The 26007-nt window shown below is 38.9% G+C and overlaps 1 protein-coding gene across 7 annotated transcripts in view; it reads left to right on the top strand.

The window, feature by feature from the left end:
• The window catches only part of mid1 (midline 1), a 652072-nt gene that overhangs the window by 546416 nt on the left and 79649 nt on the right, over positions 1-26007 (top strand). For all 7 annotated transcript variants that reach the window (XM_051926812.1, XM_051926811.1, XM_051926813.1 and 4 more), the window contains one exon: positions 13347-13454. In XM_051926812.1, coding sequence (XP_051782772.1) covers positions 13347-13454 — 108 coding nt within the window. The remainder of the gene's footprint in view (positions 1-13346; positions 13455-26007) is intronic.

Genomic DNA, 26007 nt, shown 5'->3' with positions numbered 1-26007 from the left:
GACAGACAGACAGACAGACAGACAGATTTGCAATTGACTAAAATGCATTACATTAGCATAGTAAGTGAGATAGTTGTTGAGACTGCCGCCTCACAGATCAAGCCTTCCTGCCCATTGCATGCCTCTTTACAGTTTGCTTCCTTCCTCCCTCTGCTTTGGGTTTCCTTCAGGTTAGATACTCTATAACAGACAGAATGGCAACTGTCATGTGAATTGGAGAGGCAGAGCTCTAGCAAGGCAAGGAAGAGACCAGGAAAACTTCTTATTTGACACAGTAACATGCCAAAACATAACGTTCACAAACCAACGCAACTCACACGCAAAGCAGGAGCCAGTCCTCGATGATGTTCTGAAAGTTGACAGTTTGTGTTTGAACAGTACAAGGGCTCGCATCCCATTCAGGGCTGGCTAAAGCATTCCACTACAAATTCTCTGGTACTGAGTAACCCTGTATTGGAATGAGAATGGGAGGAAAATGGAGGAATGAATAATTACATTATGACAGAGCAAAAGAAAAATAATATAACCTAATGTGATTCTGTGTAAGCACAGGATACTTATACAGTATACATTAAACTGAGATGAAGGGTCCTTTGTTAAAAGTTGAGATAATGGGTAAGTGATATTTCAACATTTAATGCATTATTCAGTTCGGATGCATTTGAAAGACCTGATGTTAATCTCACAAGTAATGCTTGCATGAGTGTTGTTTGAAGATACCATACAGTATATATGAAATCAGTTTCTACAGCAAGACATGTCAGAGTAGACATTTTGTTATTTATTTACTAGACATTTCATTTTGCATTATATTAAATTATCTTATTATATGAGCAGTGCGGTAAATGTAATAGGTAGTGGTGCTGCTGCCTCACATCTCCAAAGTCTGGGGTTCATATCCCAGCTCTGGCATTGACTGTGTGGGTTTGGCAGATTTCCTCACATCTTTTTGCTCCCACATCCTCATGACATGCGTATTAGGTTGACTGGTGACTGTAACCTGTCCTAGTGCATGTGACTACGCCCTACAATTGACTGGACTCTGTTTGATTCTGCTGGGATGGTCTCAATCTCCCTTTCTCAAAATAAGTGGGTTTTGGAAATTTTCGAATGTTTTCTTGCGATTCAGTTTTTATTGAGTTTTTACTGAAAATACAAGAAATGAAACACTAGTGTTTAAACCAAAGAGTGAATCAGCATCCCACTCTGGCAATCACCCCCACATCCCAATACCCAGTTTAGCCCTGTAAGGATATGTGAATGCAATTCAGAATAGCAATTTGCCATGTTATCCATGAGAGTGACAGCAATTGTATCAAGTACTCAGACACAAAAGCAACTGAAACATGAAAAACTAATAAATGTTTTTGTGTTCCAATAATAGGGAGTAATAAATACATGATTCTGTTTTCTCGGTTAACATTGTTTTGCAGTGGTTAGTACTATTTCCTCAATGACACAGTATTCTGGGTTTGATTCTAATGGCAAGTTGACAACTGTCTGTAGTAGGCACATTCTCCTTGCATCTGTGTGGTGTGAGAAGCAGCCCAGACACTGACAGACGGACATCGTTATGTCACCCAACACACGTTTAATATGTACAATATTTACAGATTAATGCACAAACCCAGTGCCTCCAGAACCAATCCCCCAAAGTCCAGGCCTCTCCTTCCAGTGCCTGCTTCCTTCAGGCCGCCTCCACTCCTCTCCGACACGACTCTCGTCCACTTCCACCCGACTCCAGTCATTGTTTGCAGGGAGTCGGCCCCTTTTATACACGCCCGGATGGGCTCCAGGTGCTACCCGACACTCCCCTGTGTGGCAGAAGTGCCGGCTGTGTTCCCGGAAGCCCTTCGGGTGTCCCCGGTCTTCTTCCCCCCAGCACTTCCGGGTGTGGCGGAAGAGCTGAGGTCCAGGGCTCTCCAGGCACTGGGGCACCCCCTGGCAGTGACCACGGGCCCCTACAGGGTTGAGCTTCCCAGCTCTGTACCCGTGGCCCCCAAAGGAATCAGGGCAGTCGCCCCCTCATGGTCCAGAGGAGGCATGAGCCCTCCTCCTGTCCTCCTGGGCGTCCCGGCTAGGGGCCACCCCCAGCCGCGTGCCACAGTGGTTAGAGAAATTGTCGATCTTAAAGTGTCCCAGAGTGTGTTTGTGATTGAGTCCTGTGCTGTACTGTTGTCCCATGCAGGGCCGGTTCCTGTTTTTTCCCTAATGTTGCTTGAATAACCTTCAGCCTCCAATGGGACTGAATTGAATTAAGTGCATTTGAGAATGTTTTGTCACTTTCTATCCTTCATGTCTGGTTCAAAATTAACATCTTAAGGTTGTAAACAAATAAATAATTTTTTTTTTGTATTGAAAAATTCCCAGTGGATAAATGTTTTTTTTCTGCAATCTGTCTGGAGTGTATATGTTTTCATGTATCTACAGAATCGACAACCTGCAAGACATGCAAGTTAGGCTCTAGAAACAGCTTAGTGTCTAATAGTGTGGTGTCAGACATGACCCAAATGGGATTCAGTATGTCTGAAAGTAAAGTGGACGTTTTTTTTATCAAATTGCAAATAAAATGTAAAATACAGAATATAGTAAGAAAGTTGAACGGTAGTGATGAAAACCGACTATTGAAAACAAACTTCTGGACCACTTTGTCTTTACAGCATGTGCTCATATTGTCCTGCATCCTGTAACTAATCTTGATGTTCTGCTTCTTGGAATGTCAAACAAGATGTTATCAGGAAAGTTGTAGTCTAAACAAACTGCTTCATAATTTACAACAAGGCAGTGTTTACCTGCACAAACTCACCAGTTTTTTTGATTGAAGCCTGTTACAACAAGTCTGGAGTGCTGAGACTTAAAAGAACTGTGTGAGATTATAAATGTAAACTTTAGGACAACTTGCATGATTAGGGTTTGTTTAGCTCAGTATGCGACACCATAAAGAAATTTAGAGATGATTGATTTGATGCAGAAATATGAATCAGTCAATTCATTGAATTTGTATAGGAGTGAAAGTGAACAGTACTCAAGGGAATAGCCTTCAACAAGACAACAAGTAAGAGTAATAAAAAGAACTAGCCAACCCGCGGCATAGCATACGCTGCATAATTATGTATTGATGGGTGAACACTTCCTGAACGACACAGTTGTCCAAACAGAAGTGAAAATAAAATCGAGCGTGGTGAATTCTTTAACTGCATTCTCTGCCTTGTAGCGCAGTGGTAGTGTTGCTGCTTTACAGTAAGGAGACTGTGGAAGATTTTGGGTTCGCTTCCCGGTTCCTCCCTGTGTGGATAGCGCTTTGAATACTGAAAACACCGGTATATCAATGTAATGAAGTATTAATATTCTTATATTATCCGCGACAAACAAACTGTTGTACACGGTGCATACCAACCCGCGGCATAGTATACGCCACATAATTACGCCGGTGTTTTAATGTTTTTTAGACAAAAGTGAGTTGTTTCGTCCGGGCACATGAGCAGGCAACATGAATGCCTTGAGAGCGTGGGTAGATGCGTGCTTGAGTTGGTGGGCGTGAGTTGGTGGGCTGGGCTTTGTGAGTTGACTGCTTTCAAAGTGGTGCGTGCTTTCATGGGTGTCTTGCTTGCTCTGGCGGCGGCTTAGTGAATTATATATATCGATACACAGCCTCTTCTTAGATGGTCCTGCCGCATCCACCCTCGTTCTCAAAGCATACACACCGCCTGGTCATGGGCAGGGAAATGTCTTCTGTGTTCCTGCAGGACCATCTAAGAAGACGCATGTTTGTCTCAGATGCGAATTACTGTATGTAGCGTGTAAAACAGTTTGCAATGGTGCACGCGGTCGTGCATCGTAACCGAAATGTCAATGTGGCTCAGAGGTCTATGTGTACCGTAGCACAGATGAACATAAATGACGCCGTTGTTTCAGAGGCGTCGCGTCCGAGTTGGTGGGTGTGGCTCTGCGAGTTGTCGTCATATCCAATGGTCTTAGAATTGGTGGGCATGGCTCCTTCTTATTTGTTGGCGGCTTAGTGAATCCACGCCCCTTCCTGCGTGCTTTCATGGGTGTCTTGCTTTGGTCTGCGTGCTTTCATGGGTGTCTTCCCGCTTTGGCGGCAACTTTGTGAATTATATATTATAAAAAGAATGGTTTGAAGGGCTTCTTCAGTGTTCATTGTGAAGCAGCATTCAATCAGAAGCTGTAGAATGTGTCCTTTTGTGGCTCTGATGTACTTAAGCTCAAAGTCTAGCTCAGAAAATCTCGATTACAGTACATTCCAGGTTTATATCCGACCAGGGAGGTCACTATACCAGAAGATTTTTATTCAGTACTTCTTCTTTGTCTTTCAGCTGCTCCCGTTAGGGTTGCCACAGCAGATCATCTTCTTCCATATCTTTCTGTCCTCTGCATCTTGTTCTGTCACACCAATCACCTCCATGTCCTCTCTCACCACATCCATAAACCTTCTCTCTTAGGCCTTCCTCTTTTCCTTTTTCTAACACCAGTAAAATTTTACGACACTTGATATCTATTTGATACCACAGGAAATAATGAAATTCCATTCAATGGCTTTTTATTAAAAGTACCTCCATTATTCAAGTAAGCATAATTGTGATTTTTTTCTGTAACAGAAGGTAAAATTCAGTATATAAATACTAACTATAGGAACAGCTTTATAAAAGAATGGCATACTCACCAACTGTTATTTAAGTAAAAACTAGTACTGGCATTCATGAACATCAAAATACAATGCAGGGCTTGAATTTTAATGTGTGATAGACATGGGGATTTTCACAATGGGGTTATAATCATGAAGAGATTTTAGTATATGGTTTTTAAAGAATGATATCATCATGATCATGTATTACCTATTTTATCTTGCTGTGTGCACATTCTTAATTTATTCTTTGATATTTTCTCTCCAGTAACTTAAAAATACTGCTTAAAATCAATGCTGCTTTAAATCAATTTAAGAATAAAAATTCAAACATTATTATGTTTTTACTATTGAATTAAAAAATTCTATATAACTTTTTAACAAAATGCTTCTAAAATCTAGTTTGTTAGAGAATCACAAAACAAATCAATGACACAAGTCTAACATTTGCATATTCATATTCAGCAATGAAGTATGCCTGTTTGCCATCTCTGCGATTATGCATTTCTTTTAACACAGTACCTGTCATACTAATAAGGAGATGTGCTGTGTACTTTGAAGCATTGACACACTAAATTAATTTTATTTTTTATTAACAAATGAAGCAGCTCATTTCAATGCCAATGTAGACAATCCAAATAACCACTCCGAATGAAACTTGCCTCAATTTGTGTTTGCTTCATCTGTTATTGTCATTGCCAACAAGCACTTTTCTCCCCCATTGCACAGATCTATATGTGCACTGTAATTGTGGATGCGAGGTTTCCCCCACAACCCTAAATTGCATTCGTTGGATGGAAAATGAATGAATGCTTGGATGGCCATCTATAGACATGCTCATTGCAATCAGAGAATGAATGTGAAGACTCTGTATTTAGGCTGTATAGGACACTGCTTTAAAAAGTGATTAATCTCATCATCAATTCATCTTCTTTCACAAACTCATGTCACTACAAGTTAAACAATTATAACTCACATCTGATTGGTGACATTATTGCACTCTAAAGCACGCACAAACCTATTTCTGAGCTAACTCCATAATGAGATAAAAGTCCACAAATTACTTTTTATTTATTACTTACACCACTTGGCTGATTACCTGAAGCACTTTGTTTGTCGATTTCTTTGTATCTAGTCATTCCAGTGTAGGGTTGGCTTGGTGGCTTACTGAGTATTGCTGCTGCCATCACAGACTACACATGGTCATTGTCCATGTGGAGTTTTCATGTTTTCTGGTATCTGTATGGCTCCAGTTTTTCACCCACATTATAAAGCACATGTGCATTAACTGGGGATTTTGTAATTGACACTGTATGACTATTTGTGTAGGGATGTGTGAGAAATGGCTCTTTGCCCATGGCTGGTTCCTCCTTTGTGCCCAGTGTTGCTGGGATGGGTTGCATCTTCCCACTACCCAGAGTTAAATTAGCAGGTTTGAAAAAAATACATGTGCATATATATATTCCAGTCCTGGATTATAGAGTACCAGAGTCAGTCCTGGCAGCATTGGGCACAAGGCAGGAAGCTGAAGCAGTGCCAGTCTTACTTTCAATCACACTCTCACATAACAGGCCCATGTAGAGTTACCAGTTAACCTAAATTATCCAGCATATTCAGAAAAAAAGCATGCAAACATGCTGAGAAGGTGCAAACTTTACACAGGCATCTGCTGACCTGAGATTTGAACCCAGTACTTGAGTTGAGCGAAGACGGTATTACTGTGCAATCTAAGTACTATCTTCTGTCAATTTTTCACTCTCTCTTTTAATTTGTATCAGTTATTGTGTGGATGCTCCCTATCAAAAGCTCTAAAAGGTTCAGAAAATTAATAATTTATTTTTGTATGTCAAATCTGAGGGAACATAATTCACTCAAAGCTGATTTGACCATTGGCTTTGGATTATCCAGCTTCCATTTCTATATTTAACAAGTTCTCAAAATATTATTTAAACTAGGACTATAAAAAAGAAAGCTTTAAGTATTTGGTTTAAGGCCAGATTTTCCCATCCCCGACATCACACATTAGCACCCTTCTATGTCTCTAAAAATAAAATGGCATTGTTCATGCATATAATATTGATGGTAACTCTGTCAAAATGTAAAGCATTTCTGACTTAAGTCATGGCACAAAAGGGTCTGACATGTTCAGTAAAATGTAATTTTAATGTTTACACTATTCTAAGCATTTTAGAAATGTACTTTTTTTGTAAATTAAGCAAATGAGCTTACTTTTTGGATCGAGCAGTCTCAATCCAAATTAAATGCTGTGCAGAGGTGTTGGCTATCTCAGCAGTACTGGTCACAAAGCAGGAACTAACCGTTCAGTCCCTCATAGGGCTCATTTACACACACGCACACATGCACACACAGGGCAAATTTAGTATTACCCACTTACCTATGTATTTTGGAAAAGAAAAGTAGTGTATCTGCAGATATGGGGAAAATGTGCACACTCCACACTGGCAATAACAAGGCTTGGATTTGAACTCTGGTCTCTGAACCGATAAAAGAGCAATTTTACCACCTGAGTCACAGACTAGACAACCTAAAACTGACTTGTAAGCCTGCTACCTGAGCAATTTTTCAGGTCTCCAAGAAGAAATTTCATGTATCTATTTTTAGAAAAAAAGTCAAATCACAACATTTCTGACATTTAAAATTAATAGAATATTCTTAAATCAACTTAATGCAATTTAGGGTAATGGTTCATAGCCTCTCCAGGTTAAACTGACTGGATACAGCTCTAGTATAACACAGAGCCCACTCATGCACATTCTTTCATAGCTACTTTCAAATAACTGATTAGCCTAACCTGCATGTCTTTGTGAATGTGGGAAGAAAACCAACGCAGACATGTGGAAGATTTGGAAACTCCACATGGACAATTACTAGGCTTAAGATGTAAGACACTTGATCCCTGAGGCGACCCTGCTAATCACTGCACCACTATGCCATGTGGCACTATAATATGTTACTGCTAATTAGTTGCAGTTTCATCTTGAGTGTATTCTGTGTAGTTATTTTTTCTTGTTAACTATTGTAACACTGTATTTTTCCCCCTATAATCTCAGTCTGTCTACAGTGCCTTCCATAATGTTTGGGACAAAGATGCGTTTTTACATGATTTACTCCTCTCCTCCACAGCTTGAAATTGCAAATCAAACAATTCAGACACGAGTAAAGTGCCCTTTGCAGACTTTAATTTTAAGGGTATTTAAATGCATTTCATTCACACCATGTAGAAATGACAACACTTTTTATGCATGGGCCCTCAATTCAGGGCACCATACTGTTTGGGACAGTTGCCGTTACAGGTGTTTGTGATTCCTCAGGTGTGTTTCATTGCTTCATTAGTGCAGACATAAGACACCTAAGCTTGCTTCTACCCTTTCGTGTCTTTGGTTGCCATTGTTCAACATGAGGACAAGAGCTGTGCCAATGAAAGTCAAAGAAGCCAATATGAGGCTGAAAAACAAGAATTAAAGCATTGGAGACATTGGTAAAACCTCAAGATCATTTAAATCAACTGTCTGTAATATCACTAAGAAGAAAAAACACACTGGTGGGCTCAATAATTGCAAAGGGACTAGTAGGCCAAGGAAGACCTGATGATGACAAAATAAATCCTCAATATGATAAAGAAAAAGCTCCAAACGCCTGTCCGACAGATTACAAACAGATGTGGTTGTGTCAGAGATGACTATCCATATTAGTCATCATGAACAGAAATATAGAGGCCACATTGCAAGTTGCAAACCACTGGTTAGCCACACAAACAGTATGGCCAGATCATAGTTTGTGAAAAAAATCTTAAAAGAGCCTGCAGAATTCTGAAAATGGTCTTGTGAACAGACAAGACAAAGACTAACCTGTATCTTAGTGTCACAGATGACTTGTTTGTTAATGGAACATAACTGCTTACAGTTAGCTAAGGCAGCTTCATTCATGCTATGTGGTCTTACTGCAATATGAGTGCAGTCAGCTGCTCCAATAGCTAAACTAGACATTACAAATTAACTTATGTTGGCCTCTAGATCAACACCACACACTAACAGAATGTAGCGCCTCATCAGTTGGTTTATCGCTTCCAGGATAGCAGGTATGATGGAACTGAAGATTGGCTGAGATTTTGCTGACCTGTCGGCAAGTTCCCTCTGGTAGGTGCTTGTTGCCAGAAACCCAACTGTTGTTAAAACCGGGAAACGAACAGGTACAGCCCAATTTTAGGCAGTCTGTCTTTCTAATGTATGGCCTAAATCAGCACATAGCTCTAAGAGAATGGCTCTTGGTAGCCTAAAGTATAGGGAGCATAATTTTCTAACACCAGCAAACAAGCCATGTTGTGTCAAACCATTAGGCTATGAATAGGCTATAGCACATGATATTTATAGCAAGCTGTATGCAGTAAGTGAATTACACCTGTATTTTTATTGAATGCAACTGTTGGCATCAAGGGATTCCATTGGTTTCTCATCCTGAGAAGTGACAACAGGGAGCCAATATAAACTAACTTCTTCAATACAAATACTCAGCATTGGCACTTTTAAAAGGGAACTAAAATTGAATCTATACATCATATTAATCTCTTTTTAATATGTTTAATAGTTTTAATGTGTTTGTCCCGTCAATGCACATTATAATAACAGCTTGGTGATATGAATTGTCATCTGCATAAATCATCATTTACCTGGTTTTACTGCATTTCCCTACTTGATCAAGGGTGTCATCATTTCCCACTTTCTCTGAAAGATTACATATGGATAGGCCACAGTTGCTATAAATATATACAACTTCTCCTACCAAGTTTTTATTTTTATTTTAATTTTTTTTTTAAATAAATCCTGACTTTTGTGTGGAAAGTTGGATACACATATTTTGAACCTCTTTTTGTGCATATGCATTTATAAATATGACCCCATTTCTCCAGTTTATCATTCATGCATTCATTCATTATCCAACCCGCAATATCCTAACTATAAGGTCACAGGGGTCTGCTGGAGCCAATCCCAGCCAACACAGGGCACAAGGCAGGAAACAAACCCCGGGCAGGGCGCCAGCCCACCGCAGCAGTTTATCATCCACTTCCCAAACACTTACAGGTTATGTCAACTTGTGACTTACAATTATGAGTTTGGATATGAGAGTTTAGGTAGGTGCCATTGTGAAAGTCTGGCAGTCTTTTCATGTTTGCTCCCTGCTTTATACCTAACACTGCCAAAAATGGCTGGGACTCTCCCTGTAACCCTGAAAGAAAGAAGTGCTTTTGCAAATGAAATGTTAAATGAAAATGCAATAAGATGAACTAACAGTGCCTCAGACACTGGAATTTGTCCTGCCAATCATTGGAAAGCTCACATGTGCACAATGAAAATATGCAACCAATACAATAAAATTGACCATGCTAGGTATTGAACCAATGTCCCTGAAACATAGTGGTATAAATACTAAGTACATCTGCAAAGCAATTGGGAAAAACTGCAGATCCAAATTAATTTTGAGAATATTAAATATCCATAAAGAAGAGTTCTTGTACATTACTTCCAGCATTAAATGTGTCTTGTATTATACAAGTATTGGTTTGCATTTGTATCCCCTGATTGTTTCAGGTGCCTCAAGCTCCTTAAGATATTTATTTCCTTTCCACCATTAAATCAAGATTACATAATCTGCAGTAGGGTGGAATAGACAGGACATTCCAATTGCCATTGTTATAGTCTGTTAAAAGCACCTGTACTCACCACATAGGATGCATTGACTTGACTACTATGCCACCTAAGATGCTTCAACTGTCCAGTTAGGCCCCCATTTTTAACTCATCATTTAACCACAATTCAGGATGAGATCAGCATGTGCTCTGTTTTCTGTTTCAGTTCCATTTGCTGCCTGTCAGTTTTATTGGCAGATGCAAGGAAAAAAAATCTTAAGTTATTCACCGTCATGATCCACATTCCTAGTGCACCTCATTAATCAAGCATCTAGAGGCAGCACTTTCCAGTGAAGTGTTTAAAAATATATTGCTTTCCTGCTGTTGGTTAGTTTAACCTCATCCTCAACTTCACAGTGATTAGACACTTTGCTTTTAGAGTTGAACAGCTAAAAGAGTCAATGAAGGCTAAAAGCCACTTGAGCTCTTAATTTACCATATGCATTTGTAATGCTCTACTTTTACTGAATAATGTCAGATGAAGGCTGAGTACATTACTTCTCTTCTGACTGCAAGTATTGTTTGAGCTCATATTAGATGATCATAAATGGATAAATAATGTTATAAACCTAAAATATCTATAGACTGCAATGTGTATATATTTTTTTTTTACACTTTTTGTATGATGATTTTTTTATATTCTCACTGTAGCCATCATAAATTGAGGAGATGAGCAATTTTCTGCATAAAAAAGCATCATATAACATTGCCTGCCCCATTGGACCATTCTTTGTATTATGGTTACAATAATATAAAAATATTAGTTTTACCTATTCAGCATGCTGGTTCTCATGTTTGTTCATCTACAGTACATCTGCACTTCGACCTGGTTTCATGCAGTCAGCTTCGATCTTCAGAGTGGCATGCTGTGCTGCAGTCCTGCAGGACACTTTGCTGCACACAATCTTGCTTCTGGGGGCACATCTGGTCAGCATGCACAATATATCATTTGTTATATTGGAATTTTGTTCACTTAGATAATGAGTGTATTCAAATTGCCAAGAAATGCTGACAATATTGAAGTTTGTTTTATAGTAACTAGTAATTCATTTTACTGTCTCAAATCTGTTGTATATTGGAGACACGAATAAGGTAAAAGAATGTAAAGCCTAATACCGTGTTTCCCCAAAAATAAGACAGGGTCTTATATTAATCTTTGCTCCAAAAGCATGCACTGGGGCTTATTTTCAGGGGATATCTTATACTTATTCATGTGCAACAATATACATTTATCCAAATACAGTCATGTCATCTTCTTTTGGAATATCATCATAACTCTCCACATTCAAACCCTGAATTTCAGCCTGAATTTCTTGCTACTCCAGCCGATTTTAGGATCCTCCAGGGTCGAGGTGCGCGCTTCGATGTTTGATGAATGGTTTGATGTGGTGAAGCAAAATGCCGACATACAAATGCATTCGTGGTGCTTTGATATTCAAGCGTCGAAAACAAAAGAATGTGTTGCCAACATGGAACATTTCAGCTTGCTCTGTTTGAACCCCTATTATTTTAGGACCATAGTTCCACGAGCTTTATTAGTAAAATATATATATATATATAGTGGGGAACAACCCGGACACAGACAGGCAGACATCATTTTGTCACCCAACACACGTTTATTTACAGTCTATTATGTACAGTCTTAAATGCCACACAACCCCAAACTCCCGCAAAGTCCAGGCCAACCACTATGTCTCCTCCTGAGACCTTGTCCAACTGCTCTCCCGACTCCAGCCTCCTTGTGAAGGGAGGCAGCCCCTTTTATTAGCACCTGGATGTGCTCCAGGTGTGTTCCGGCAATCTCCCACGAACATGCCCCAGTGTGGCGGAAGTGCCGGCTGCGTAACCGGAAGCACTCCGGGTGTCCCCACTCGTCTTCCCCCCAGCACTTCCTGGTCCAGGGCTCTCCAGGCATGGGGGCGCCCCCTGGTGGTGACCACGGGCCCCCACAACCCCACGGGTTGAGCTTCCCAGCCGCTTGCCACATTATATATATATATATATATATATATATATATATATATATATATATATATATATATATATATATATATATGGTTGAAATAGTTTACTGTCAAATAAATGCAAAGAGTACGCGACACGTGTTTCGCCCTCATTCTGGGCTCATCAGGCGTACACACTCCACTGCACTCCCTCTTGGGAATCGAACCTCGGATGTCAGCGCCAGAGGCGATGCCCCACCGTGGCGGATGTTAGCAGATTGCTGGCCAACCACAAGCGTTACCTGGTAGGTAACCACCCATACAATCAGATTGTGACACAGACTACGAATGCCATGAATGTAATTACCCCGATCTACATGCTGTCAAATAAACGAACCACACGCCATGGCGCAACGTTAGGGGCATCGCCTCTGGCGCTGATGTCCAAGGTTCGATTCCCGAGAGGGAGTGCAGTGGAGTGTGTACGCCTGATGAGCCCAGAATGAGGGCGAAACACGTGTCGCATACTCTTTGCATTTATTTGACAGTAAACTATTTCAACCATTCTATGATCTGCTCCTCACAAACTGAGGGCACCGTGGCGGATGTTAGCAGATTGCTGGCCAACCACAAGCGTTACCTGGTAGGTAACCACCCATACAATCAGATTGTGACACAGACTACGAATGCCGTGAATATATATATATATATATATATATATATATATATATATATATATATATATATATATATATATATATTTAAACAGATGAACATTATGAAAAGCATGTGACCATATAGTAAGATATAGCTTTCATTGTACAATGTGCCAGAAATGAAGTAATAATCATATCAACCCTGATTTAAATGTGTCTGAACTCAGTTAAATAAATTCTCTTTTGCTAGCTCTTTTCTGGAGATCAGCCAGTGTGAATCAACGAATTTTCTGGCATGGAATAACGGAGGATATTCTAAATCAAGAAATTATTATGCTGTATTATTTCCACTTTTTCTTGCTGCACATTAATGGTATATACTGTATTTTTACTATTAGGTGAACGCTTCACGGCAAGAGACCAAGCTGATGGAAGAGTGTGACCTACTGATAGACATTATACAGCAAAGGAGGCAAATCATTGGAACAAAAATCAAAGAAGGAAAAGTAAGACCTTTTTTTGGCGATATATTAGGTAAAGTAAATAAACAATTATTAAGGTGACTGTTGTGTGGTAGGAGGAACAGTTATGTCTTCTAATTCCAATATTTCTGTATAATAGGTGTAAAGTCACTTTTAATACTAATATAAACTGCCCGTTTTTAATTTTTTTATTTATAGTGTAAGAAAAATAATCAGGATATGTTAGGCATAAATAATTATTGAATTAAAGATACACAATTATAAAAGCAATACATATGTAACATAGAAGCATAATTGTAGATTGGGCCGGGAGAAAACAGAATGTTATATCAGTTTCAGATTAATTAATCTGCATTTGTTTTTACTTTCATGATTTATGTGTACGAATTATTACTGATAAAGAACTGACAAATACAAGCTAAGATTTGTGGACCCAACCTGAGCCACTTTATTTATTGGTGGATGGGAGGGGGAAAAAAATTAGCAAAATAATTACTTTACTGACTCGCTGTCCATAGCTCCATTTACAAGTCGGTTATTTTTTCCATGGGTTGTATTTTTGCTTGTTTCTGATCTTTCCACAGTGTATCCCTACTGCCTGCCCGACTGTAAGAAGAGATGTTTTTTTACTTATGTTTAACTGGGTGAGATTAATATGGGAATTAGTCACATGGACATGATGAAACAAAATGTTTTATTGTAACTAAAGAGAGAAAAGACAGTTGTGTTAGACTGCCACCTGAAGAATCCACTCCATCTGTGTTAAACTAAAACAGCCATGATTAATAAAGGTGAAGCTGCAGAAGCTAGTGGGAACAATTACACACCAATGCCAGTGCCTGCAACACAAAGGCAATAAACACTATCTCAAAGTGGTCATCAGACAACAGAAGGGTGTGCTGGCAGTCCTTTCATACTGTGAGTAGGGGAAGATGGTCAGAATCAGACTAGATTTAGTAATCTTCATCCAGATTATCAACATCATATCTCTGCAGGTATGTGTATATATAGCTGATGTTACATACTCTTGATGTATCACTTACAAGTTAAATATATATATACAGTGGGGGAAATAATTATTTGATCCCCTGCTGAAGTTGTAAGTTTGCTCACTTACAAAGAAATGAACAGTCTAATTGTTATAGTAGTTTCATTTTAATGGAGAGAGGCTGAATATCAAGCAAAAATCCAGAAAAAGCACATTTCATAAAAGTTAAAAATTGATTTGCATGTCATTGAAAGAAATAAGTATTTGATCCCCTACAACTCAACCAGAATTCTGGCTCTCACAGATGGTCACAACTGGTTTATGTTGTTTTGTAGCTTTCTCTTCAAGGTTTTTACAGTGTCCTTGGTTGCTAGCAAAGTTATGTCTGCTGGGAAGCTGGTGATTAGTCAGCTCCCATCATTAGCAAAATGAACATGTGGCTTTTACATACAGTCTCCATCTTTCTCGTACACTTGCTATTCCTTACCAACTCTGGACTTGTGGTCCTATTGTCCAACTCCAATGCAGACAAGTCTTCCATCCTTTCAGTCCTGCACACGGTTGTCCATTTGAGTAAAAGGGATTGCTTTGGCCTATGTTTCAGACACACCCTTGACAATGGGATACCTACTATAAAGAGCAGAGGTTATTACCAGTAGAGTATGAGAAGAGAGCACACAGATCTGGTATGGTCAGTGGTTTTTAAAGGAATGGTTAGACATTTTGCCATTGGTTTCTTGCAGGCATATCAGCCTATCTTTTTTGATTCACTACTGGTGCAAAGCTTTGTTCATCGAGGTTGCCAGTCATTGAGTTATGGCTCTTTGTTCGAGGCCAAAAGCTTTATTGGTACCATGAGAAGACATCTATGGGGTGATTGATCATTTTATCAGATAAGGTGCACAAGCTGAATTCCAAAGGAGAATAGTTAGGAGGACTGAGACTCTTTAGCTAACATTAAGCATGTCTGTCATTGGCTTTTTAAGCAAAGGATTTGTGCCCCAGGCGTAACAAAATGTGTAAAGACTGTCTGTCCTATACACAGAAGGGAGAGAGAAAAGTTTATGACATAATCAAAGCTAATACTGACCAATAATGTACAGTGGCAAACAATGTGAAAATGGGAAACAAATCTCATGTTACCCATGTTGCATAACCCAGATCGGATACATAACTAAAGTTAGGAAGCAGTGCAATTGAAAACAGTGCCGGAGACCTTCAGATCAGATTGAATATTTCAGGAATAAAAAACTGTGATCTACGTTGGGCTAAATAGCCTGCTCTCATTACAACTGTCCTCTCGTTCTTATTGTGTCACTCACTAGTCATTTCTTATTAGGTAACACTGAGCCTGTCTAAATGAAATACCTTCTGGCAGTCTCTGGCCAATTTTAGATTTGATCAATTGGAGTACATATTAGTCATCCAAGTTCACTATAATGTATCATATCTTTTGAATCACATCATCTAAGTCTCTATGAAGAATATCATCAGTGACCCCAAAACCTCTGCTAATGCAAAGGGATTGTTAACCTTGAGGGTTTAGTGAGGGTTTAATGATAAAGTAATGGAAGCACCAGATTGCTTATCAATGATACAGGATTGAATTCTTTGTATTTTAAAGAAGGTGGCATATTTGGAATCTCAGCGAGCATGCTAGCCTAAACTGAGTGAGTCAATTAATCAGAAGATGATTTCTTGTATTGTTTAGTTTTTTAGAATGAACAAGCTTATTTTTCCTTTATAAACTTTACAATCTATATAACTGTCTATCTATAATTGAACAAAAGGTCATATATATCTTACAGCAATTGAGTTAAGCTCCATGAATAAAGAAATGAAAGGGAAGTATTGGTAAAAATACATTTTTCCAACAACACAGATATATACAAAACCATAGTCTTGTGTCTTATACAGTGAAATATTAACCGCATTTTCTTTTTTTTAGCTGTCTACTTGTGGTTTATTTAGATTCAATGCAGAATGGTTAGAAGGCAAATCACTGTGATGTATGCCTCTCACACCTCTACCCAAGTGCAGTATTCCAACAACTATGTACATGGAGAGCTTCTGATAAACCACTTCCATTTTTCATCCAATTCTGAAGCTGACAGCTAAGAAAGAGCCAAATGTCAGCCCGTGGCTACAAGTTTATTGATTAGTTTTGTAATTTACAGCATGCAGTTGGAGGGAGGCAGTAATTGGGCTCTGTGGTATCTCAATGGTTAGTGCTGTTCCTTCACTGCTTATGGGTTCAAATGTCATGTCTATTCGGAGTTTGCATTTTTTCTAATGCCCACATTGGGTTTTTCCAATCATTCTAGTTTCCTTCCACATCTTAACAGTATGTGTGTGTGTGTTCAATTTATTGACAATTCTAAATTGGTACTGTTTTAAGTGTGAGTGAGTTTGCCTTGTATGTGCAAATTGTATAGGAGGAAGTGTTTTTGCTGCTTTTTTATTATTGCCATTCTCAGAGAGGCAGCTAGAGTTTATTTTAATTTTTGTTACTTTTGAATCATACTTTTGTTCATGCCTTATTGTATTCTTGTTGACTCCTTCAGCTAATCTATCTTTTGTATTGTTTTCTTATTTTCTTTCTTCTTCTGTCCCTTTATTAGTTTGTTGTTTTGTAATAATCAATTTTTTCATCTCTTCTTTCTATTACTTGGTTCTTTCCTTATACTTCCTTTGTTCAATTCTGCTATGTATGGATAATTCTTAATAAACCTTTTATCCGTTCAAGTCGTTCACCCCATATCCATTTTTGATTCTCCTTAGTTTCAGACAACGGGAGAGGTGTTCACCCCAGGCCTTACCCTAATGGGAGGCTGACAGTTGTGGCAAAAAAAAAGTTTTTTTAACAACACTCAGTTACATAGTAATATAAAGCTTTATATATTATATGAGTAAGAACACGTCAGGCACATTGGTTCATACAAAATAGCAAGAAAGGGCTCCCCTTACTTCAACTCTGATTGCACTTATTTAACACTTATTTAATTCAAGTCAATTGACAAATATTCCTGGTTAAAGCTGCAATGCCAAAGTGCATAAAGAAGTGCAAAGTGACAAGATGGAGAAAGATAGATCATCTGAAGAAGAAAGAGACCACACAGTAACACGGAAAACAGTGCAACAAATGCAGATAAAAACTATAGTAACAAGAGAGATAAACATGTGGCAAGTGATGAGAATAACAGTGTAAGTGGCCCGTCACAATTTACCTGTGCCGACAAATGCTCACTTAGCACCCGCATTCACACTTAACACTCAAGAAGGCTGCCTTGCCAATATACCCAGATTGTAAAATCAGACACTCTCCCCTGATGTCACAACACCTCATATTTGTTTGTGTTGTATGCAGAGGTTACATTTAGATGGCTCGTGGGTGGGTTTTTGATGGGGGACCTAAAAACGAGCTTACTGCCCTGGTTCAAAAACCTTCCACTGACCTTCCATACATCATTTTAATTATAATAATAATAATTTAATAATATGCCTTGTGCCCTGTGTTGGCTGGGATTGGCTCCAGCAGACCCCCGTGGCCCTGTGTTTGGATTCAGTGGGTTGGAAAATGGATGGATGGATGGATAATTTAATAATAATAATAACAATGAATGATTACATTTATATAGCACTATTCTAACTTACTCAATGCACTTTACATAGACAGTGGGGAACCTCTTTAACAATTATCAATGTGTAGCATCTGCATGGATGATTCAACAGCAGCCATTCTTGCTCGCACAACACATTAGCTATTAGTTGGTGAAGGAATGAGACAGATAGTTAGCCAATTGGAAATATGGAATGATTAGGGACCAGAATGGACAACGCCGTAATGGGAAATTTAGTCGGGACATCAGGAAACACCCTGCAATTTTCAAAGGATGCCCAGAGATCTTTTATGACCGAGAGTCAGTTTCAGATGTCATCCAAAGGACAGTGTTAAGTTTTACAGCACATAGTCCCCATCACTGCACTGGGCCATTGGGATCTGCACATAGAATACTAGGTAAGTGTTCCCTGATGGCCATCCCAGCAACTCTTCCAGCAGCAGTCCAAGCTTGTACTATTTGGTCTCCCATCTAAGTACTGGACAGTTCTTGATAACAACTTTATTGTTTCCGCCTTTGTACCATTATGTTATTGTCAGATACTGCCTTTATTCATCGCTTTCTTCTGATATTTCCTTTATCCTTCCAACGTATGTCAATTTCTAATTCTCTTTGTTCACACTGGCCATTTGTACAATTTGGTTATTTTTGACTCTACTGTAAATCATGTATCCCATGTATTTGTTACTTCTGATGCTCACTTTGTTTGTCCCATCCTTAGATTTTTTTATGTTGTTGTGTCTTCTTTGTTCATCCCTCAGTAGTATCATTCTGTTTCTTTCTGACATTCATTTTATGTGTTTCTTCATGGAATCATTTTGTTAGTAATTCCACCCATTTCTTATCCTATGATGCTGACTTTGTTCATCCCTTCATTGTAAGTGTTACACAGTGGTGGCAGGACAATAGTCTCACCCTTCATATTAGCAAGACCAAGGTACTGGTTATGGACTTCAACAAGCAGACTGTAGTTCAAGCAGGACAAAAACAGACCTCACCCATCCCTCACAATACTGGCAGGACCATTGGTACTTGCATGTAGATTCAGGGACAGCATCTATCAACAGGTTGAGATCTAGAAGTAACCACTTTTATTCTGAAGTAGAGATAATGTGGGTCTTGAATGTTTTTAATATCACCTGTGTGTGTGTGTTGTACAGTATGTACTCACTTGCCAATTATGTGTATCTTGTGATGGGTTGACTGACAGAACAGAGTTAAAGGCTCCTTATCAAGGTTAACCTCCATGATCCTGAAAGCTCCCAGGGTATAGGAATGGACAACCTTGGGAAAGTAGCTCTGTTATAATGTTTGTAATGTTTAAAGGTTATTCCCCATTAAGATTTAGACATTAGTCATCAATTAACCCTAACACATATGTTTTTTTACAATGTAAATAAAAGTTCAAAGATTATCCAGAGAAAAACCCATGCAGTTCTAGACCATGCAAGCTCAAAGAACACAGTGAGCAGCCTGGAACTCAGGCCCAGAAATCTGGCAGTGTGAAGTAACCACAGTAAATATTGTGCCACCATTCTCTCACTTTATTTGTTCCCATACAACAAAATATTTTTAATGCATTGCTCCTGATGATGGATGTATTATATATTTTGATACTATGGCTAAAATCAAGGAATTCCAGTCCTCTTGAGTATCTAAATTTCTTCCGTATTTGTACATTTCACCCTTGGAAATTTTAATCAGCATAAACAGGAAAAGATAAATCAAAGTTAACATTGTTATGCTCTCCTTACCACATGTCACTTATTATTTGATGAGGTTCAGTCTCCTGCTTGCACCCGATCTTTTTTGATTAAAACATATGTCTCCCTGCCTTCTGGTGCCAACTAATGAACAAGAATCAGGACGCAGCACAACACAAAGAAACTCTCACCGGCTCAAATGTGTTGGCTTCCCTAACATCAATGCCCTGCAGTAAAAGGGAGTTGCTTGTTTACTGTGCATAATGCATGGAGTTCGTGAGGCTATTCTACAGACTTGTCTTTGGCAGAAGACAGCAATTTCCATGTCAATCAACACTGTCATTTTTCCCAATTTCATACTTACCTGAGGGTATTTTTCCCCTGTGTGTGGCTTACTAGGATTTGTTTACCTTGAAGGCTCATGAAAAAAAAAAAGGAAAATATGGCAGGCACTTTTAATGATGAAAATGAAACAACATCACAGGAATCAATAAGTGCGCATTCTGGGAATTGAACACATAATTTTAAACAACACACACACCAAGAGCTGCAGCAACAATCTGCCCCCTGTGACACAGCTTTTGAAAGTAAAGCATCTTTTAATTCAATATTTGTCCAGTGATATTAACCACCATACAGTATATTATGTATATTTGTGGTGTTTTTATAAAATGAGTTGAACTAAAAAGACTAATGCAGTGCATCCGGAAAGTATTGACAGCGCATCACTTTTTCCACATTTTGTAATGTTATAGCCTTATTCCTAAATGGATTAAATTCATTTTTTTCCTCAGAATTCTACACACAACACCCCATAATGACAACATGAAAAAAGTTTACTTGAGGTTTTTGCAAATTTATTAAAAATAAAAAACTGAGAAATCACATGTACATAAGTATTCACAGCCTTTGCTCAATACTTTGTCGATGCACCTTTGGCAGCAATTACAGCCTCAAGTCTTTTTGAATATGATGCCACAAGCTTGGCACACCTATCCTTGGCCAGTTTTGCCCATTCCTCTTTGCAGCACCTCTCAAGCTCCATCAGGTTGGATGGGAAGCGTCGGTGCACAGCCATTTTAAGATCTCTCCAGAGATGTTCAATCGGATTCAAGTCTGGGCTCTGGCTGGGCCACTCAAGGACATTAACAGAGTTGTCCTGAAGCCACTCCTTTGATATCTTGGCTGTGTGCTTAGAGTTGTTGTCCTGCTGAAAGATGAACCGTTGCCCCAGTCTGAGGTCAAGAGCGCTCTGGAGCAGGTTTTCATCCAGGATGTCTCTGTACATTGCTGCAGTCATCTTTCCCTTTATCCTGACTAGTCTCCCAGTCCCTGCCGCTGAAAAACATCCCCACAGCATGATGCTGCCACCACCATGCTTCACTGTAGGGATGGTATTGGCCTGGTGATGAGCGGTGCCTGGTTTCCTCCAAACGTGACGCCTGGCATTCACACCAAAGAGTTCAATCTTTGTTTCATCAGACCAGAGAATTTTCTTTTTCATGGTCTGAGAGTCCTTCAGGTGCCTTTTGGCAAACTCCAGGTGGGCTGCCATGTGCCTTTTATTAAGGAGTGGCTTCTGTCTGGCCACTGTACCATACAGGCCTGATTGGTGGATTGCTGCAGAGATGGTTGTCCTTCTGGAAGGTTCTCCTCTCTCCACAGAGGACCTCTGGAGCTCTGACAGAGTGACCATCGGGTTCTTGGTCACCTCCCTGACTAAGGCCCTTCTCCCCTGATCGCTCAGTTTAGATGGCCGGCCAGCTCTAGGAAGAGTCCTGGTGGTTTTGAACTTCTTCCACTTACGATGATGATGGAGGCCACTGTGCTCATTGGGACCTTCAAAGCAGCAGAAATTTTTCTGTAACCTTCCCCAAATTTGTGCCTCGAGACAATCCTGTCTTGGAGGTCTACAGACAACTCCTTTGACTTCATGCTTGGTTTGTGCTCTGACATGAACTGTCAACTGTGGGACCTTATATAGACAGGTGTGTGCCTTTCCAAATCATGTCCAACCAACTGAGTTTACCACAGGTGGACTCCAGTTAAGCTGCAGAAACATCTCAAGGATGATCAGGGGAAACAGGATGCACCTGAGCTCAATTTTGAGCTTCGTGGCAAAGGCTGTGAATACTTATGTACTGGTACATGTTCTTTCTCAATTTTTTGTTATTTTTAATAAATTTGCAAAAACCTCAAGTAAACTTTTTTCACGTTGTCATTATGGGGTGTTGTGTGTAGAATTCTGAGGAAAAAAATGAATTAAATCCATTGTGGAATAAGGCTGTAACATAACAAAATGTGGAAAAAGTGATGCGCTGTGAATACTTTCCGGATGCACTGTAAGATGCATAAGGAAATAGAACAGCTATTTAAAAGAGCATTGCTTTATCTTCCATCACTCTCTGCCCATTCATTCTTTAAAGATGTCCAGTTTCAAATATAGAACAGACAAGGGAATGTAGGTGCCAATGCAAATGGACTGATATTCCGACGGGGATGGAGAGTGAGTCTTTACCTGGCCAGAAGGCCATAATGGAAGGACAGTGAGGAAGGAGCTGCAATCTGGCCGGGATGGTTACCAATTCTTACCCCAGTTGGGGTAAAGAGATAATGGATGAACTCAGTAAACATGGATGCCAGAGGCAGTTCATTTCCCTATATGATAGGTAGCAGAGTCCCTTCAGGCTGGTCTCAGTTAGGACTCCCAAAGGGTTGCATAGGAGTTGGAGTGTAGAAATGTAGCCCTGTCAGAGTCCTTAGGTGCAGTAAGAGGGAACTGCCAGAGAAAGACCGGCCTGGTTTCCATATGACCCAGAAGTGCCCCAGGCAAAATTGCAGTCAGCAAAAAACATCTGGAGGACAGAAGGAGAGAAAGAAAGAATTTACTTGTGTGTTATCATGGTATTTTGGCTGTGTTTGTCATTGGAGGGTGTTGGAAGAAATAAAAAAGCTTTATTTTAAGACCAGAGTCTTGTGGGGTGGTATTGTGTCTATGGTCTGGGGCTCAGTGGTTCCCCCTTGTGGTTACAGAGATTATACAGAATTCACTACTGGTACACAGTTTTACTGAGAGGGACTGAGTGAGTTTGTGCCTTTGATTTACAGGCGCATATACTAAAGAAAATACCATTTAAAGGGTAACATAACATCCTCAAGCCCCTTTAAATGCAGTACACTGTCACAATTGGTTTGTCTTGGCAACATGAATACTTATTCACACAGGGCCAATTTGGAATTGCCAAATACACAGGTCTTTGGATTTGTGGAAGGGAAAACTTGAGTACCTGGAGAGAAATCCATTCAGACATGAAGGGGACACGCAGACTCCATACAGACAGTGACAATGCTTTGGACTCAAATACATTATTGTTTGATCCATGTGGAAGTAAGAATAATCACTACAATATTGTATTGTACACTTTATAAAGGTGTGAAGCAAAAATCACCTTCTTCAAATTTTCTCTGATTATTACTTTCACACCAAGGTAGCCTAATGGCACATTAGTAAATTCTGGGTTACAATCCCAGCCTAAGCACTCTATGTTTGGACTTTGCATGTTTCATCCAGATGGGACAACTTTTTTCTCAAATGCCAAAGATAACTGTGTTAGACTCATATTTTAAAAAAATGAATAAATGACATAGATGCACAGATTTTATGAGCCCCAGTCTGTGTGTTTTCTTCTGGCTGCTGCAGTTTTCCTGTTATGTCCTGCCTTGTGGCCAACGCTTCTTGGATAGACTTCAGCCACCACTGACTCTGAATTCAATTAAGCAGGTCTGCATTGGTTTGTTATTCTGTGGTAATCTTTTTAAAATGTATACATCCAATCTAACTATTTACTTTCTAATAAAGCTCAGTGATCTCAAATTATATATCTATACAGTATATCCATCCATTTACTGAACCATTTGTGGACTTGAAGAGCCCAAGCCTATTATGTTTCAAGATGCAAAAAATGCCATAGATTTACTTATTTATTTAGCAAACACAAAGGCACAAAGATTAGCAGTTCTTCTTCAAAGTAGTCTAGGTTTGAATACCATGCACAGGCCATGTGAAGTTTACTCATTCCATACGCATCTTTTTAAGTTGTAATTCACACTTCCACAAAGACATGCCAGTTAAACCTGATTGGGCCCTGTGATGTACTGTCAAGAGCCGATTCATACCCCACACAATATGCTGTTTGGATAGGCTCAGGCCTCCCTGTGACCCTGAAGTGGATTTCAGAATGTTATACCATATTATGCTTATATTTAAGCTATTCTGTTAAGATTTGTAAAGACAAACACTGGTACATTGATCATCTTGATGAATGATGTACTGTATCCCTTGAGCTACAGTATATAATTATATTAGTGCCACACACAAATTTGACATCTTTTCTATGATACCCAAAATATACATATATAGACGAATCATACTCACATTATTTCTTTTTATAATTTGAAAAATCTTCAAGCATTTGTTTTTTGTTCAATTATTTGTAAGAATCATTTTCCTGGCCCTCATTCTTCCACCATTAAATTAACTATATATCATAATAATTTTTTATCAGATTGTGTAGATCTTATGAAAGCAGTAAGGCATCAATTGGAACACATGTCGAAAAGAACTGGCCATACCGTACACGCTGAAGCATATGCAGATCATCTTATTAAATATAAAGAAGCATTATCAGATTCCAAGTGTGCTTATTATTCTACCATCATTAATATTGGTCGAAAAAATCCCAAGATTCTTTCTTCAACAGTTAGTAAGCTTCTTCATTATAACTGTACGTCTCCTTTTAATGCTTGTTTAGAAGTTTATTCCTTTTTTTTTAAACTTTTTTTTCTAAAGTTGATGTCATTCATGAGCAACTCAACACAACAGCCTTCACTTCCATCCTGGATGACTACTGCTTCACCTGTCACAACTTATATTTCAGATTTCTTTCTAGTTAATGATATTTTAATATCAGAGATAATCCATATATCTAATTTATCTACATGTCATTTTGTCCCTATTCCTATTATCTTAATAAAATCTTCTTTACTTTCCCTTGTCTCTCTTTTGACTTCTGTTACTAATTCTTTTCTCTGGTGTAGTCCCTGGCTGTCTTAAAATTGCTGCTGTCCCCCTTGTTATCAAGAATGCTGGTTATGATCCCAACAATTTCAACAATTATTGTTAGCAGTAGAGTGTTGTACCGTGTTATCCATAGATCGATACAGGAGAAAGTAGAATGAAATGACACCTTCCTTTTCTTCCTAAACTTTTAGAATGCGTTGTTGTTTCCAACTACAGGACCATTTGAACATTAATAAATATATTGAACCTATTCAATTTAGCTTCCATTCTAAACATAGTACTGAAATAGCCTTGGCTAGAGCAATAAATGGTCTGTTTTAGGCTGTTGATTCTGAATTACTGAGTATCCTGGTCTGTCTTAATCTTAGCTCATCATTTTAGATATTTCACACATATTATTTTTGGGACATCATTAACTGGTACTGCTTATTCGTGGTCTCCATCTTAGTTATCTAATAAAGTTAAATTTACTCAGCCGAGAAACTGCATGTCTCACAATTTACTTGTTATCCTTGGTGTGCTACAGGGTTCAGTGCAGGGCCCTTTACTTTTCATCACTTACTTCAATTATGCATCATCATGTTATTCAGTTTTATTATTATGCTGATGACATACATTTGTATATTTCAACCAAATCATGTAAGGCTTGTTCGCCTATCATCTTTGGTTAGTGGCCTCTATGATTTTAAAATTTGGATGGCATATCATCTGCTCGTGTCTTAATACTGCCAAGTTTAAAATTCTCCTAGTGGGCTCAAAATCTACCATTTCATAATTTGAAAATGTTAACATCTAAATCAGTGATACCCCAATTCCTGTACACCCTCAAGTCAAGAGCCTTGGTGTTGTTTTTGACAGCACTCAGTCTTTTCAATCTCACATTAATAGTATGGCTTTTATCACCTTTTAACATTTTAAGAGTGCCACTCAGCAGCCGAGACACTACTTCATGCATTTGTCACATTAAGGCTAGATTACTGTAGTGGACTTTTGTCTTGTATCCTGGCTTAATTTTCAAACAAGCTGCAATTAGCTCAAAATTCTGCTTTACACTTATTGAGTCAAACTAAGGTGCATAGTCACATCACGCTTCTTCTGTACAAACTTCATTGGCTTCCAGTTAAGTGCAGTATTGACTTTAAGATTCTTGCCCACACTTACAGAGCATTCCATGATCTGGCTGCCA

Source organism: Erpetoichthys calabaricus, chromosome 4 (assembly GCF_900747795.2).
Source record: "Erpetoichthys calabaricus chromosome 4, fErpCal1.3, whole genome shotgun sequence".
In the NCBI taxonomy this organism is placed as follows: domain Eukaryota; kingdom Metazoa; phylum Chordata; class Cladistia; order Polypteriformes; family Polypteridae; genus Erpetoichthys; species Erpetoichthys calabaricus.
This window is presented reverse-complemented; position numbering and strand designations above follow the sequence as displayed.